Source organism: Lutjanus erythropterus, chromosome 2, assembly GCF_056507025.1.
Source record: "Lutjanus erythropterus isolate fLutEry1 chromosome 2, fLutEry1.hap2, whole genome shotgun sequence".
Classification (NCBI taxonomy): Eukaryota; Metazoa; Chordata; class Actinopteri; order Lutjaniformes; family Lutjanidae; genus Lutjanus; species Lutjanus erythropterus.
This window is the reverse complement of record NC_139318.1, coordinates 7,636,143-7,653,494: the sequence shown is the minus strand read 5'-3', so window position 1 is coordinate 7,653,494 and position 17,352 is coordinate 7,636,143. Positions and strand designations below refer to the sequence as shown.

General features: G+C 39.7%; 1 protein-coding gene across 2 annotated transcripts in view; it reads right to left on the bottom strand.

Moving 5' to 3' along the window:
- The window catches only part of klhdc8a (kelch domain containing 8A), a 59,244-nt gene that overhangs the window by 21,176 nt on the left and 20,716 nt on the right, over window positions 1-17,352 (bottom strand). For both annotated transcript variants that reach the window (XM_084727104.1, XM_084727114.1), the window contains 2 exons: window positions 6,481-6,900; window positions 4,913-5,123 (listed from right to left, as the gene is read on the bottom strand). In XM_084727104.1, the coding sequence (XP_084583230.1) occupies window positions 4,913-5,123; window positions 6,481-6,645 (376 nt within the window). In that variant the 5' untranslated portion in view covers window positions 6,646-6,900. The remainder of the gene's footprint in view (window positions 1-4,912; window positions 5,124-6,480; window positions 6,901-17,352) is intronic.

Here is a 17,352-nt window from a genome sequence, read left to right as displayed (position 1 = left end):
CAAAGTTTGAGCAATCATCACCAAATTTTTTGAACCAAGTTGGAAAAAGTTACTGTGTTGGGTTTTTGATATTCCATATAGTCTCTCTAAAGCTGGCTTTAAAAACGTGTTAAAATGTAAAAAAAAGAAAAAGTCAAATGTCCTCAACACTACTGAGCTATTACAATAACATCTGGTGGACATTTGTAGATATGAAGTCTGAATGTCCACGACAAATTTGATGTCATTCGGCCTACAGGTGATGCTGCACTAGCATTGTAACCATAAAGAAAGGAATCTCTTTCCATCTGTCTGTACATATGTATGTGTGTGTGGCTGTCCCTCACAGACCTCCATTAGTGTCTGTCTGATCGACTTCATACTTAGTGGGTGTATTGCGGAGGACCCAAGGGAGTGCAGTGTCGAGTATGAAATCGGTTTGGATAAATGGTTCTTGAGAATGCTGCAAGCTGCAAGCAGCGCTTCCAATGCAAGCACTCGGCCCAAGTACTGCACTAGTATTTTCAAATGAAGACATTATTACATGTAGTTGAAGTCTGACAGTGGAGAAGAATCAGAGCTCAAAGACAGACGACAAGTTCCCAAGCAACATTTTAACAACTTGAAGGCTGAGGTGGGAAATATTTTCTAGTACAAATTCTAAGTCTGTTGTCTTTGTTATATAACCTCATTGCACCATACGCTACATGCTGCGTTCACGCTGAGACCAAACTGACTGACATGTCACTGTTTGAATGTAATCAGAAGATTAAAGCTGTGCTCTAATTGCACACTAAATACTGACTCTTACTGTGTTTTGGCCACGTCATGCCTTCATACTGGAAAAATCACATTGTGTCAGATCAAAGCTGGTTGTACGCAGAATAACACTGCTTGATTTTTGTGTGTGCTGCTGATGGATACTCTAGTTTTACAATGTCATGTTTTGATTTGTTGTGAGGCTTTTTAATTGATCATTGGCAGCAGCTTTGTTCCAAACTTGCATTTTGATTGACATCATTTGTTGCATGGAAGATTAGTGTATACTTTGTAGTACACACACTACTATACTAGTGTTTTGTATTAGTGTGCAGACTTCATATTATAATCCACAGTACAGCCTGTAGTTGTAACTGGGTGTAGTGACCTTGATGTGGATGTGTTATCAATATTTTGCCTATTCTGTACAGCTTTGACTGCAGCAGCACCTGTGATGGACTGCTGGCAGACAAATCTGTTTCCCACAGAGACTCTGGACAGAACACAGTCTGACAATACTTACAGCATAATATTATGATGATATCATATGAGAAAATATCATAAACTAAATGCTGAGCAGCTGCAGATAATATACATTGTTCAGCCACAACATTAAAACCACCTGCCTAATATTGTAGTATTGTGTAGGTGCCTCTAACAGCCAAAACAGCTTTGAGCTGTTGAGGTATGGACTCCACAAGACACTTGAAGGTGTTTTGTAGAGTCTCACAGCAAGATATTTGCAGCAGACCCTGTGCTTTGCCAGGCAGGCCCTTCACGGATCAGACTTGCTGTTCAAGGACATCCTGCAGATGCTTGATCTGACTGAGATCTGGAGAATTAGGCAGCCAAGTTGACACTGTGTCAAAACCAGGCCACCTTCTTCCATTTCTCCATGGTCCAGTTTTTGGGGCTCACACGCCCATTTGAGCGGTGGACAGGGGTCAGCATCGGCACACACTACACACAGCGAGCTGTGATTCACCGTGTGTTCTGACACCTTTCTGTTATAGCCAGCATTAACTTTTCATCAGTTTGTGCTACAGTAGCTCTTCTGTGAGACTGGAACAGACAGTCTTCACCCCCTACAAGTATCAGTGAGCCTTGGGCACGCATGACCCTGTTGCTAGTTCACAAGTTGTCCATCCTTGGACAACTTTTGGTAGGTATTAAATACTGCATATCAGGAACATCCCACAAGACCTGCTCATTTCAAGATGCTCTGATCCAGTCGCCTACCCATCATGATTTGAACCGTGAAGCTTTCTATTTTTCTGGTTTCCAACACATCAACTTGAAGAACTGACTATTTACTTGTTGCCTAATATATCCCACCCAGAGAATGTGTTTTGGAATCAGCACCCTGAAAGCTTATCAAAAGTGAAACCAAAACATCTCCATCGCCGCTGGTGGTTGGCTGCAGAACAGGTCATAAATCCTGCCTCCTCAATGCTAATTGGAGATGGGCCAAGCTAAAACATCAAACTGTGTGTCAAATACATTTGTCCCAAAGATGTTTCTTCAAGTGTCCATTTTTCTCATCAGTTTGGTTTTAATTAGTTTTTTGATGATATAAAAACATGGTTTCATGCCATGACTGATGGCTGAGGTCTACTTGCAATCGATTTGGAAATCAAAAGCACGGCTACAACACTCGTCACTACAACGCAGACTCTGGTTCCCAATGACGTCACCAGCGCAAGATGGCAGCGCTCATTTTGTACAGTAGGAGGAGGTGGAGCGACATCGTCCATCTTTTATTTAAGTCAGTGATCCCACCCCTTGATAGGTGCCAAGAAGATGATTGATGTCATTCACTTCTATATTGATGTTCAAACTAATTCAGCCCAGTGCAAAGTCACTAAATCTAATAGATAAGTGTTAAGACCCTGTAGGGATATTATGGTCACATTATTCAGGGATTTATATGATAACAGGGTTAGCTAATGCTCTCGATTTTTGATGTTTCAGTACTTGTTTGCCTCCAACAAACTGCTTTCACATTTCATGCAGTCCTGCTGAATTATAATACATCTACTGCTGCATTCATGAAACACATTTGGCAGAAGCAGTGACACTTTTTATGTTCAGGCTTGATCTTTCCATGCACATGAAATTGGAATTGATTTAACAAGTAACTTAATAAAATGAGATACTATGACTCGATAGTGGAAACATTTCCTTATTCTATGATGACTGAGAGTTTCTCCTCTGGCTTCTATCTGGAGCTGCAGATAAATAATAGTTTTTCTGAAAATGCATTATTTCCAGTGGGGAAATGTAATTTTACAGTCCACAGTTCTTATGTTTAAAGAGAAGCACTGTTAAACTGATATGAGATTTAACCCACACAGCTAATTATTTTTCATCAGTCACACATTTTTAATGTCATTATTGCCAGCTCTGCACACACCACCAGACCACACTGCAGTAAAACTAGAGGCCTATATGTGTTAGTAAGTAGTAAGTTAATAAGTAGTAAGCACTGTTGACATGACTTACAGTAGAAACCCTGGGTTATGTCAGATTTCTTGCAGCACTAACCGGAGCCTGGAGAGGACCATGTGATCACCTGCGTGTGTCTGTTTTCGCGTGTGTGCGTCACCAACGGACGTGCAGTTTGTCCGGAGCTAATCTCTATGGCTGCCCCCTCATAGTCCACTTAACTGTTAGTCAGTGCCAAGAGTCTTATGGGGTTTTTCCATTATCACTTTTGGCTGCGCTGAGTCAAACTGCGCTGTGCTGATTTGCATTTCCTATTACCACTTTTAACACACTGAGCTGTGCCGAGTCACACGCAGACCTCGTCTGCAGTTGGGCCAAAGTGCGTTCAGCTCTCAGCTCTTTAGAAGATAATCTCCGTGGTTTGAAGTCTAGTTTCCCTTCTGTCTCTGCATGTACTCATGTATCTACCTACTTACTTTCTCATGTTCGCTTTGAGCTGTACAGCAGTCATGTCAACTTACTGCTGATGAAAAGCAGCATTTCCTGATTTTGCGGCTTCATAATAAAACCTTTTAATTAGCAAAATAATGGACCTTTAGTGTGAACAATTTGTAGGAAATAATGTGTATATCCACCTGTTTGTAGCTGCTCGACTTGAGTTAGTTTTCAATCAATGGAGGCCAGCTTGACAGGGAATACACCTCCTGAGAATATTTAATGATACAGCAGCTTCAACCAGACACTGACTCATGAGATGGTGAAGACATGGCGGGGTCAGGAAGCAACAGGAGGCGTGAAGTGGTTGAGGAGCGGGTTTGTAACTTAGCAACTTAATTTGTAAGTACACTTTATCTGTAGTGTTGATAAGTTAGCAAGGTTTGGACTCCTGTGTTTTAAACATCAAGGCTTGTTTGAGGTAATACTGTGTTGAAATAACAAAATGTTCTCCTCCTGTTCTCCCAATGGTTGTTCCAATACCTTCAGAGTCATTATCCTTTGTGCTATTAGCATTTAACAGGAAACTCATTTAGTGGTAATTTAATTTATAATCATAAACATTCAATGACTAGTTGACTAATGGCTTGAACTGACAGCCACTAGTCAGCTAAGAAAATCAAATCAGTCGGAGCCGCCCTGCTAATCTCGCATACCACTAAATCCACTGGCCTCATTTTCTGGTGCACTTTCATGACTGTATGCTGAAGGGCCTCTGCGATTCACAACTTTTGAAATAAACATGAAAATCCTTTTTTCTACGGCCGGGACCACAGGCATTATGTTTTCAGGTCGTCTCATTCTTGTCAATGCAATATTTCAAGAACACCTTGAGGGAATTAAGACCAGAATTTTTAACTTGCCACAAGTGACCAGTCAGGGTCAAGGATGAACTGATTCAATTTTGGTGGTCAAAGGTCAGAGGTCACTGTGACCTCACTGAACATGTTTTTGGTCATAACTCAAGAATTCATTCACTAATTATGACAGAATTTCACACAAATGTCTAATGGGATACAAACAGTGCTGGAAAGAAACTACTAATTATAAACTGCATTTTATTGTAATTTGTCACAATTACTGGGAAAATGTGTAATGAAATTACAGTTACTAATCAAAATGTTGATGATTACAAAGGGGTTACATCTAAATATTCTTACTTGGCAGAATTCTGCATTCTACTGAGTGACCTCTTGCAGTTTCAGTGTTACTATTTGTTATGTGATTTCTGTACCTTTCACAGTGATGGATACGCCCATCAAAGCCTCCCGCAGAGCGCTCCTCTTCCTCCACCTCCCCTCCTCTGTGTTGTACATCTCCACAACCTTCAGGGGGCTCTGGTCCTCTCCCACTCCTCCCACCACCAGGATTTGTTTTCCCAGCACCGCCACGGCTGCACCGGCACGAGAGGTGGGCATGGGGGGCAGGGATATCCACCGGTCCCCCTGCGAACAGGGACAAGAAATTAAAGACAAACTCACAAACAAATGAACAGGTTATATTACCAAGCACAGCTTATATTCCAGATCTCACATGCGACACACTTTAATAAGCTGATGGAAAGCAGGACAGAGTGTTGAGGCTAAATAGTTAATACTAACAAAACCAAAGAGAAGTTTTCAAACACATGTCATATATGTCCGAGAACATTGCAGCTGTAGTTCCAGCACAGCCACCTACGTCTTCTTTGTTTAGAGGCTGAACTTCTCCTCACTTTCAGTTTTCCATCTTTCTCTTTTTCCATCTCGTATCTGGGACTCCTGCTGAGTGTTGGGGTTTTTTGAGGTACATACACAGCTAGTTTATTTCCAATTTAAATCAACTGATTTGTGACAGCGTCTTCAGGGGGATTTACATAAATCATGATATATTCACGCAGTGGAAACTGCAGCTACTGCACAGATAGTACTTTGCTGTTGGAAAAAATGACATATCATGCTTACAATCTGACACGTGTGTGAATGCTGGATGAGACTTTTTTTGCTATATTTTTTATATGTATACATAATAGAAATTGTTTCTTAAAAATGAAAAAAGGTAACATAATTACTGTAATAAATCATAAAATTATTATGATATGTTATCAGAGATCAAGTAAACATGCTTGTAAATACCTGCTTCTCTGACAATTTCTATTTAGGTCCAAAACTTGTGTTATTCTTTAACAAATTAATGCTGAATGTTAGCAGAAGTAATTTAAGTCTGCTTATGAGTCAAACTCATAAAACTACTGATCAAGTCTGAGGAGGAGCGGGAACCAACTCGCACCAACCACAGACGTTATATTTAATAGGATTTCAACCTATTCAATATACAGTGTATGACACACAATTGTTGTATACTGCTCCTTTTAACTGTTTTTGCAATTTGCACATTTTGTGCATTTTCCTTAACTAATAGTTGAAAACATTAACAATCAATAACTGTCTGATCATTAATAATTAACTATTAATTTTAAATAATTTTTCTCATTTTAAGTTTTACATAAACAACAATTCTAGTGGCACATTAGTATTGTGAACATTAATTCATATGGCACAAACAATTTGAAAGTACAGGATGATTGCTCAAAATGTCAAATGTCAAATTCTTATTTAACAAATGTCATCGCCAAACAAAACAATCTCAAACGGGGCAGAGTTTCTTCCACTTCTAGACTAACAAGGCAAATCAAACCAGACCATGAGAAAACCCTGGAGCTCTGTAGAGATGGTACATAAGGCATGCATTATTGGTTAACACATTTTTAATCAGTTAAATTGTTAACTCTGATTAATCTATTAGCGATTAAGGGTTTTTTACCTCAGGGGAGTAGAGCTCCAGGGCCGGACAAGGCCTCCCTGCGGCGTCGCAGCCCCCCAGCATGTACATCTGCCCCCCCACCTCAGACAGGGTGTGGTAGACGCGGCCGCTGGGCAGTCGTGCCAGGCTCTGCCAGTGAAACTCGTGGGCTGAAGGTACCGCCATGGCTCACCGAGGCAGGGATGGGGGAGGACGGAGGAGGGCCAGAGTCGGGGAAGATTTGGTGGAGGATTGATCAGTGGGGAGCTGAGAAGATGGAGGTGTGGGAGAGCTGGGAGACTGGAGTCAGGGCCCCAGGGTGAGGGGGAGGATGCTTATTGGAGAGGTGAAGCGGAGTTGAGCGGTGGGAGTGTCGGATCAGTTAAAGGCCAGGCTTGAACTCTCGTCTCCTGGGGATGCTCCGCCGCCTCACGCAGCGCCCTGCAGAAGACGTGAAATGAAAACGGATTGAGCAACAAACAGCAGAGCAGCATGAATATAATCTTCAGAGAAGAGCAGTGTGTGCACTTTCTGTTGAGTTACAGGAGTGAACATTTACAGTAGACTACAAGACATTAACACTCACACAGTAAAGCAAAGATTAGGATGTTTTAGAGTGCATTAGTCAGAGGAAGCATTTCATCAGCAAAATCAATGTAAATGAGTACTTATGTGCAGGTGTATTTATATTTTATGCTTCTTAAACTTCTACTGAACTTCATTTCACAGGGAAATATCTTACAGTTTACTGCACTACAATTATCAGACAGTAGTGCTGCAACAATTCAATCAATCAATCCATGCACCTCCTTCTCTGTTTTGTGTCATAGCAAATTGATTATCTTTGGGTTTTGGACAATTTATTGAACAAAACAAGCACCTCAGTGTGACTTTAGACTCTGGGGAAATATGATGGGTATTCCTTTTAATTTTCTGACATTCATAAAACCAAAAGTTGAATCAATTTATTGAAAAAATAATTGGCAGATTATTTGATAATGAAAATAACTGTTAGCTGCAGCCCTGTGTGATGGCTACAATTAATAGCTGCTCTGCTGGTTAAGACTGTGCATACAGCACAATATACATACAATGAGCACATGAAATTATAGCTAAAATGTTTATTTTTATAGATGCATGCATATAGCATAAAGCTACATACCACAGCTGGTTTAAAATACCTGTCCCCAGAGACATTATGCAACGAGAAAATGCAAACAAAACCCAAGCAGTCATACAATAAAATGATCATGAACCTCAACTGCAAAGAACAAAATTTTCATTACTACATTGACAAAAGCACACCTCACATCACTGACATGCTAATGCCTTGGTCATGACGTCAGTCGTCAGCTCGCTGTAATGTTCACACTACACAACTTTCTGTCTTATGATTGTAAGTCTTGAGGTTGTTGTGGTTTGCGCACTGCATGACTTGGCATCGTCTTCTGAAATAAGCAAGGACATCCCGCAAAAAGATCAGAATACAATCTGAATACAATTCGAAAAGGATTTTACATAACATCCCAACGTTTTTGGAATTGGGGTTTTTACCTTGTGTAGCGACACCTGCGCACTAGTTCAAACAGTCAACTCCAGCTGCACCACAATCACATTGATATGCCTCACTCTCTGTAGTACAAACCAAACACACCCTTCCAATCTGGCAGTCTATCTAAACTCCTAAAATCTCCCATCTCTCCCTCTGCCTGTCAATGCCATTGCTACTTTGCAACAGCGTCACTGCCTGTTCATTCAGCCTCACCACCACCCCAGCGTCCACCTGCAGGCTCCGACAGGGGGTCCAAAACATGTGTTCATCACAAAACAGGAACTTGTGGACTAACTGTGGACTAAACTATCAAACAGTTTACAAACTATTAAAAATCACCTCCACCCTGACCAGCAACAGCAGTAAAACACTACTGACATACAGTAATAATGCTGTACTTACAATTTGTTGATAATACTCTGTACTTTACATTAAATGTTGATAATTGAAAATTTACAAAAAGACTGACAAAAGACATGCAACACAAGTCCTCAGCCTGATTCAGATCAACTATGTTAAATGGCATGGTACATGTCCTAGACCTCTGGGTAACAAGGGTACGTAGGTAAAGGCTCTGTATAATTCTTCCACAACACAACGTGTAGGCAGGAATACTAATGAGAGTATACTGTAAACACACTCGAGCTGCTTTGCAGAACAGATGCTGCCTACTAGTTTAGCAACACTCCTTTAATTAAACTCAAATCATATAAATATCAATGTGACGCATGCTAAATGTGAGCAGAAGGCTATTTAAAGGAATACACCCACTCATGTTACTCACTGAAGGCAGTGATTTCATTCATTCTGTGGCTAAAGATTCATAATTGTAGAAGGAAAATCTCCATCAACATTGTGATTAGTATCCAGTACAAATCAGAAGCTCAAGGAAACTTTGGCTTTCATTTCCAACTTTAACCTGACATGTATATCATTAGGTGTGTTTCCATCCAAATGTATCACACATTTTGACCAAATATGAAGTGATTCTGCAACAGAAAATGCAAATGTATGGTTGTTTTCATCCATTACTGTTCAGTTATTATTAGGAGTTGGTGCATTGAGATGGCAGGAGGTGGAGCCAATTCTCCTAACAGAAAACCACTGGGCCTGTACCACTGCAGAAGAAGAGGGCACAACAAGATGACAAAATTAAAAGAGCGCCAGTCAAATTTCGAATGATGAAAAACAATGTAGAAAACACAATGGAAATATTTGTTTCGTGGATTAATGTGAGTGAGGTCAAATCTGTGTTGGAGAAAGGAGCATAAGAAAATATCAATACACCTGTATACTGTATTATTTTAAAAAGACTCGTTCATTTACGTTTCTTTTCAACTCAAGATTCGGTATACCGTGGTGTGTTATTTATACTATGACAGTTTTCTGAAAATTAGATTAAAAAATGGCAATTTCAGTCAGACAACTCATGTTTTAGAATGTTTATTCAGCAGCAGAACATGACTTCAGTTTGGCATATAGGCTCCGACTTCATCACAGTTACATACAGATATAAGGGGAGTGATGAGTGAATTCTTGAAACCCCTCGTCGGAGCCTACAGGTGGATGCTGGGGTGGAGGTGGAGTAAAAAGAGCAGGCAGCGACACTGTTGTCAAACCTTATTCCAAAAAAGTTAAATTTCATTTCTATGCTGAAGTTTTTATAGGTGTTTCTATAGACTTTGTGTAGCAGAGTGGTTCTACAAGCAGGTCAGTGCATCATTAGGTGGATTCAGAGAGTTACAAGGTTCTGTAAATGCATTGTGAAAACAATACAGCATGTATTGATATTAGAAAATGTACTTTGTAATTTGCACTTTTGAATACTTAAGTATTTTTAAAAGCAAGTACTCTGGTATTTTAATTCGTGTAAAATTTTGACTGAGCAGCTTTCACTTGTAATGAGTCATATTTGACCAGGAGTATCTATACTTTGACTCAAGTACTGTTGAGTATTTTGTCCATCACTGTCTGGAGAACAAGATTTTAAGGCCAGGTCGTCTATGCAGCACTACAGTACCTCAATTACGATTTAGTTCTGTCTCTGTGATGTGGATATTGCATTTGGCCATATTGCAATTTTATTGCAGTTCCCATTAATTGTGCAGCCCTACTGGCTGTGTCCAATATTTCAGTGTTAAGTTTGATATTTACAAATTTAGATTTTGAAGTAATCCAAAGGACTACGTAACTAATTACTAAAACTGCCAAGTAATTTGTATTCAGTAACTGACTACATTTCAAAATAATGTGAACCAACTCTGATGATCACTGACAATAAGCTCCAGTTTACCCACCTTTCCCTTTAACACTACATCAATTTGCCTGTGTGTAACTGTGAATCAAAACATCCTCCTCTTACACGCTCTGCTCAGATGAGTAGCAGCTGTATTCTAGTGGAACTGAACTGATGGCGCGTCTCTCATATTGAAGTTTCCTTCCTCGTCGCTGTGATGTCGGCCACTGCTGTCGTTTTTTTTTCCTGTGTCATCCCTCAGGAGCTTTCTGTTTCCTGCGTGTAACCCACTTCTCCCTGCCCACGTACGGTTTCCAGCGAGGAACGGGGGAGGAAGTCTGTCACCGACGTGGGAGGAAGCATCCAGAATAAACCCACGGTGCACTGCAAGCCTAACTCAGACTGCATCACCTCAAATGCACCCTGTATCACAACCTTAGGTATCAGACGGGGAGGAATAACACCAGCCATTACTGTCAGTCAGGTGTGTTTAGAGGAGGTCACAGGGAGGAGATTTAAGTGAAAATGTAGCTGCTGTTAAATTACCCAGATGTGATTTAACACAGTATCTGAGCAGTTTATCCTTTAAAGCTTCACATCTCTTTTTAACACCCGTCCTTTCAAACCCCCCCCCCCCCCCCCCCCCCCGACCACCTCCCTCCCTTTTACTGCCACGTTTTATCTACCTGCCACACCTTTGATCATCTCACAGACGGATGAATAAAGGACAAAGGGGGGGAGATAAAGAGAAAACTGTCCTTCAAAATAAAATCTCCCCCACTTTGCTGTGCGCGGGGAGGTTGCCATAGCAACAGTTCGGCTTTTCCCAAGGGCCGCCGCTTTTGTTTTTTCATTTCTTTTGCACTTGATTGCTTATCGCTTGGTTTGCTGTTAATAAAGGCTTATGAAAAAGGATGAAAAACAAATAAAAGCACTTGCTTTCCTATAGGCTGACCCTGGCAGGCGTGCGCTCGCTAACGAGGCAGGGTAGTTCTCTCCCGGCCCGGCTCGCAGAGTGCATTAATTGCAATCTGTAACCGATTTGGTTCGCCACGTCGTTTTTTTTAATTAACTGCTTGAACAGCTTGAGATCAACAGTAAGCCCACCAGCATCATCTGAAGTCATTTACAATCAGCGTGCCTCCAACTTGAAACTTTTAATTAGGTAGCATAGTCGCTCCCTCCCTCAGCTCCCTCCGTGTAGGGACCGTCTCTAAATGTAAAGCCACACAAAGCTTCATTCATTAAATGAAGTATAATGAAGTGCATGTTAATTTCATATCATGTCTCATCATTGATTAGCGTCTGATCAACCTTCCACCCGAGTTTGAATGACAATAAACATCACTTATGATAAACAGGTTGCAGTGGAGAGGAGGAACATCTGAACTCAGTCTGCTGGTTGTTCTGCTCATGGACGTGAGACGCATCAATATGCAAATGGTGAGATTGCAAAAGCTAACCTGAAGCCAAGGCACAAATCCAGCCAGTAATAACATTTGATACAACAAATTGGAATATTTGAGATGACTAAACTGGATCCGAGCGCACCGCCACGCGAGTTAATCCCTTATTAATCAGACCTGGAAGGGAGAAATCCAGCATTACTCTTCCTCAGGAAAGTCTCACATTTGGGAATCAGATTGAATTAACTCTCACGCTTATGGTCTCACGGTATTAATTTTTCATGATGTTGTTTTCAGATGTATCATGAATAACAAATAAATATAATAAAATTTAATTGAATTAGTTCAATTGAAAGAATTAGAAGATAAAACTGCTTATGGGTTTTACACTTCAAATGCTACAAACTCCCCTGACTGGGTGGATTTCAGTGATTCTTTAGCAGTGAGAGCCAATCAGAGCCAAGTCTAGTTTTGTGACGCATTAGCAGTTGTTAAAGGGGAACCCCACCCATTTTGCACACCAAAGTCTGTTTATAAGTGTTGAGGGCATTTAAGTGTTGGGGAGTACTACTACATATAAATCTGAGTATGAAGTCGTCTGTGGCTCCAGAAGAAGCTGTGTGAAATTTCCTCAAGTGATGCAACTTGGAAAGACCAAAAACCCTGGAATTAAAAAAAGACAATATATCTAATTCTGCTGCATCAATATTTAACTTTTTTTAAAAAACAAAATAAATAATGTTACAAGACAAATTTTAGATTAATCCTGTGCAGATAATTCTGATCTAGATTAAAAGTCGGCGATCATCAAAGAGGACATCAGTAAAAACCAAACAAACTTCAGAGACCCCGTCAGCACAAGTATGTCTCAGATGAAATTAGGTCCTAGCCGTCTACTTCTATTGTTCAAAACACTCTGAACTGAAAGTTATCCCTCTGCCCTCTGATATTCTGCGCCACCGCCGTGATTGTTGTAGCTTTGCTTTGCTTTTTTGACTTGAGTTGAATGATTTTTAAAACAATATATTTAAAGTTAATGTTGTAGTTATCGTTCTTGGTGTGTACTAGGGTTGAAACTATAAGTGGTTTCAAAATAAACTGCCATAAAATTCCCAACAGTTACTATCACCATGTCAAATTTTAACAATGACAATGATAACCATGATATTTTTTAGTCACTATGATATGGTGATGATATGAACATTTCCTACAGTTTCATCTCAAGTGTGAAGGGCTCTTAAAAGTGAGGAGGAAGTGTCAGGTTACAATGGGGACTTTGTAGACCTGTGTAAATATGATTGGACCTTACAAGCCAGGTAGAGCCAATCAGCTGTTGAGTGAGCCACTGATTGCAAAGCATGACTGAAGCAGCTGATTCCTGATCAGTTTAATGCATGCTTGACTTCAGTGTTCAGCCTGAACTAACACTATTAAAGCGTCCGGCAACATCAAAGTTCTGCATTTTGAATCAGCAGGGCACAACCCTGCCGCCTCCAATTCTGCCAGCCTGTACACCCACAGTCTGCTGCTATCCACCGAGTACACTCTCATCACGCAGCGAAATGGAGCAGAATGTACAAAAGAAAGGGGAAATGGTTAGCAATATGACATGATCAATATAGCAAACTTTGCTGAGCTGTATCATAAACGTTGTTTCAATAAACTCTGAAGCTGATATTGCTCCAGTACAATTTTAATTTCTTTCCCTTCCATCATAAAAACAGAATGGAAAAGAGCTGTTCGTGTTCGTAATGCGTGTCAATATTGGATTACAATGAAGTGTCAGGTCTGGAGGCTTTGCAGCCATTTTGGCATCAGTTTGTTGACACTTGCACAAATCTTGCTGACAAATTGCAGATACAGAATTGTATCTGTCAAGAATTTCCCACATCTCCTGCTTGATATTGCAATTAGTCGGCTGACAGGAAGTTTTATTTTTACCCACTTGGTTGCTCACAGTTCTGTCAACATTACATAAACATGATGCAAGTATGAAATTGCCTAGAAAGAACAAAGTCTAGTGTGTTAAGATTTAAAGGCAGGATTGTGAGGATTACTTTAAAATGTATTCAGATACAGTTACTAATTACCTGTTAAAAATGTAGTCAATAACCTAATCTAAGTATCACAACATTAATGTAACCAGATTACTGTTATCTTTTGGATTACCTCAACACTAAATATATTTAAATTGTTTAGCCTGGTATGTTTGTTAAGTTTGTTGATTGCATATTCCTTCATAATGCACAAATACGTGAATGGATTCAAAGCAATAATTGTATGCATTTAAATGTTCTTTGTTGAGTTTGCTGTTCACATGTCACACTCAAACTTAAAGTAATCTGCCATGAACTTATTCAGGAGCTTTTGTTTTTATTGAGTCTTGGAAGCTTTGTGATGCAGCGATGGAAGATTCTGAATCAAAAAGCAGTTTTTCACTGGAGGCCAAGATAATGAATTGGCAACTGTTCACTGAGCCCAGAGTGGTGTTTCAGTGCAGTCATTCCCAGAGACCCTGACTAACCCTAACCCACACAAGAGATTTTATTTGGGTCTCTGAAAAAAATAAAAGACAACAGAAAAAATTCTGAAAACTTAAGGTTTATATCTGCAGTATTAAAGCATTTAAATGTTTATATTGTTTTACTGACGGGATGAAAAATAGGTCTGTTAATTCCACCTAAAAGCACTTACGTTGTCTTTTACTTTTATGAAGCAGGCCAAAATGTCCTGTACTGTTTTCCTGGTAAGAGGCAATAAAAACAATAAGATGGCCTGTTAATGCAAGGTAAAGGCAATATAGAAAAATAAAAATAGTCAGTAGAAATGGTCAGGAACATTCATTCATGTACAGATGATCTCTTCCCAAGATTTACTGATTGTAATGTGTGCTCACTGGGCATGGTAGTATATCTTTAAAATGTATTTTAAGATTGTAATCCTGCTAATAATCTCCATTTTTACTAAATGTAACTGTGATCTAATCTCTTTTTTGTGTAACTGTAATGAAATATAATCTATTTTTTTGTATCCTGATTACTTGTAATCCATTACACCCCAAGCCTATTCTCGTTAACTTTCACTATTGCATATCGCAATTTCAGTCAAAATATTTGCAATATGACTTTTTACCATATTGTACAGCCCTGCTGTCTACGCCATCAGCCACAGACTAGTGTTAACAGAGCGGAACAAACCACGCTGGCTGACCAACACACACTGCAGCATGAAACAATGTAAACCAACTCTGTGGCAGAGAAAACAACTGTCTCATCAGTTTGTTTCAACTCAAAAACTCTGTGTCCACTTTGTGTCCTGGACAGTGGTGGCAGCGTACATTGCCGCTCGCAACTGCTTATGATGATGTCCAAAGTGAAACATCGCCAATGGACGACGGCATCGACCATCAACCCAGCCCTGCTGGAGACACAACATCAACACAGCTGAGCATCCCACCTCACCCTCTTTTTGTCATTCTCTTACAGGCAGGAGACTAAGATGCTTTCAAAGTAATTAAACTCTTAATTCATGCAAGGCTGCAGGCCTTTTTATTGTCAACTAACTAAGTGGAACTGGAGCAGGAGACAACTGTGGCCACTTGTCTCTTAATTTAATAAAGAATCAATTCTGAATCGAACTGGATACCAAAGACTGAATCGAAATGAAACATAAGAGATACTCAAAGGTTCCCACCCCTAAATCATGCTAATGTGAAGTATGGATAACAGGGTTGCAACTAACGATTATTTTCATCATCAGTTAATCTGTTGATTATTTTCAATGTGAAAAGTGTTGATCATTGTATTCCAAAGCCCAAGTTCTCAAATGTTTTGTTTTGTCCAAAACACAAAGATATTGAGTTTACTGCCGGGCAGGACTAAGGAAACCAGAAAATATTCACATTTGAGAGGCTGAAATCAGAGAATTTTGATTTTTTTTAATTAAAAAAATGACTTGAAAATGACAAATGATTGATAATCAATTAATCATTGCAGCTCTAACTGATAATAAATAATAATGATACCAGGTGTCTTTTGAAAATGAGACCTCATGTCTCTGTGAGTCCAAATAAAGGATAATTTAATACAAAACAGTAAAATATAATTCCTGGAGATGTGCCTCAGTCTGGGCACTCAATCCCATTTGAAACCTCCCTTGCATCACTTGCCACACAACAACAAGAACCTTAATAGCCACAGTGCAGGTAGCTGGCCAGCATCGCAGCCCAAAACACGAGGGAAAAAAACAGAGCATCAATCTTCACTGATGTTCAGTGGAGGACACCTGGCAACCGTGGCAACGTGTCGCCGTGACACAGAGGACACATTTCCATCTAGATGGCGGCTCGTTGTTTTCACTCTATGTTGGAAAATCACACCACCAGTTAGCATACATGCACACATCTAGGTCGTTACCACAGCAACCAATGCAGATACTTAAAAGATGCCTGGAAGACCATATCTGACGTGATCACGCACAAAACCCCGGAGAGGCAGGCCTATATGTTGGAAACAGTGAGGAGGCACGCTCACCCTGTTGATGTTGGCACCGGTTTAGAGACTACAAATACATAACAGAAGGTCTGTGTTAGAAAATGGGGGTGTACAGTTTAAGACACATGGGTGCTTGCAGAAAGATGCTATTGAGTTGCACTGTGGTAAATGTAGGATCCAGCATTTTGGACATTATAAGTCAGGAAATCTTTCAATTTTCAACTTTATGAATGCAAAATATTAAAACACTTGAATACAATTTACTGTAAATGTGGACAACTTCAACATAAAGCATATCATTCCTGCTGATAGAGGTCCCACATTAAAACAATAACAAAAGATGTAGTTTGAAGACACTGTGAGCTGAGGACATGAAAGTGGGGACATGAGAGTTGTTGTCTTCCTTGCTAAACAACAGGGCTGGGTATTGATTCCACAGGAGAAAAGACATATCCTGTAGTAAAAGATCAGTTTTTGGATTCTATGAATCAATTTGAATCAGTTAATCAATTATAGTAGGGGGTGTCTCTCAAAATCCACACTCTAATTTGACTTTCAATTTTAAGATTTAACTTGATTTTAGATTTGAACATGTAAACATTCTTTTAGTACTCACAGCTATCCCATATCGAGTCTTGATTTGTAAAGTTCCACAGATCATTGGTTTTATGTCCTGACAACTGTCACTGACATTTTCAAATTCTTCTTTAAAAATATTACCAGCAGAAACACTGAGCTAGGTGCCAGATAACCTTATCGAAGGTCACGGGTCAATCAAAGAATTGGATACATGTCCGACTGTCAGCGAAAACCTGATATTGATTGATTGATTATTAATGACATACTTTCAAATCATGTTCACATACGAGGTAATGCATTAAAGTTTTATTCATGCTAGTTTTAGTTGTGTTCACACTTTGTTCCTCACTCTCTGATGTATCCTGTGCTTTCACACAAGTTATAGCAACAGGCAACAAAATGAAACACACTATTACCCTCAATAAAATGGATTTTTCTGAGTTTGAACGTTGGAAACACTTGGGATAATGTAAGCGCACAGCTCAACAAAATATATAACATCGGTGAGGACGTTTTAGACATTTTAATGCAGAAATGGTATACTTAGAAAATTTTCTCGAAGGGAAATATAAAAAACTCCACACACCGCACAAAAAAAGCTTTTGGGGATTTTCTAAAGACCTGTGA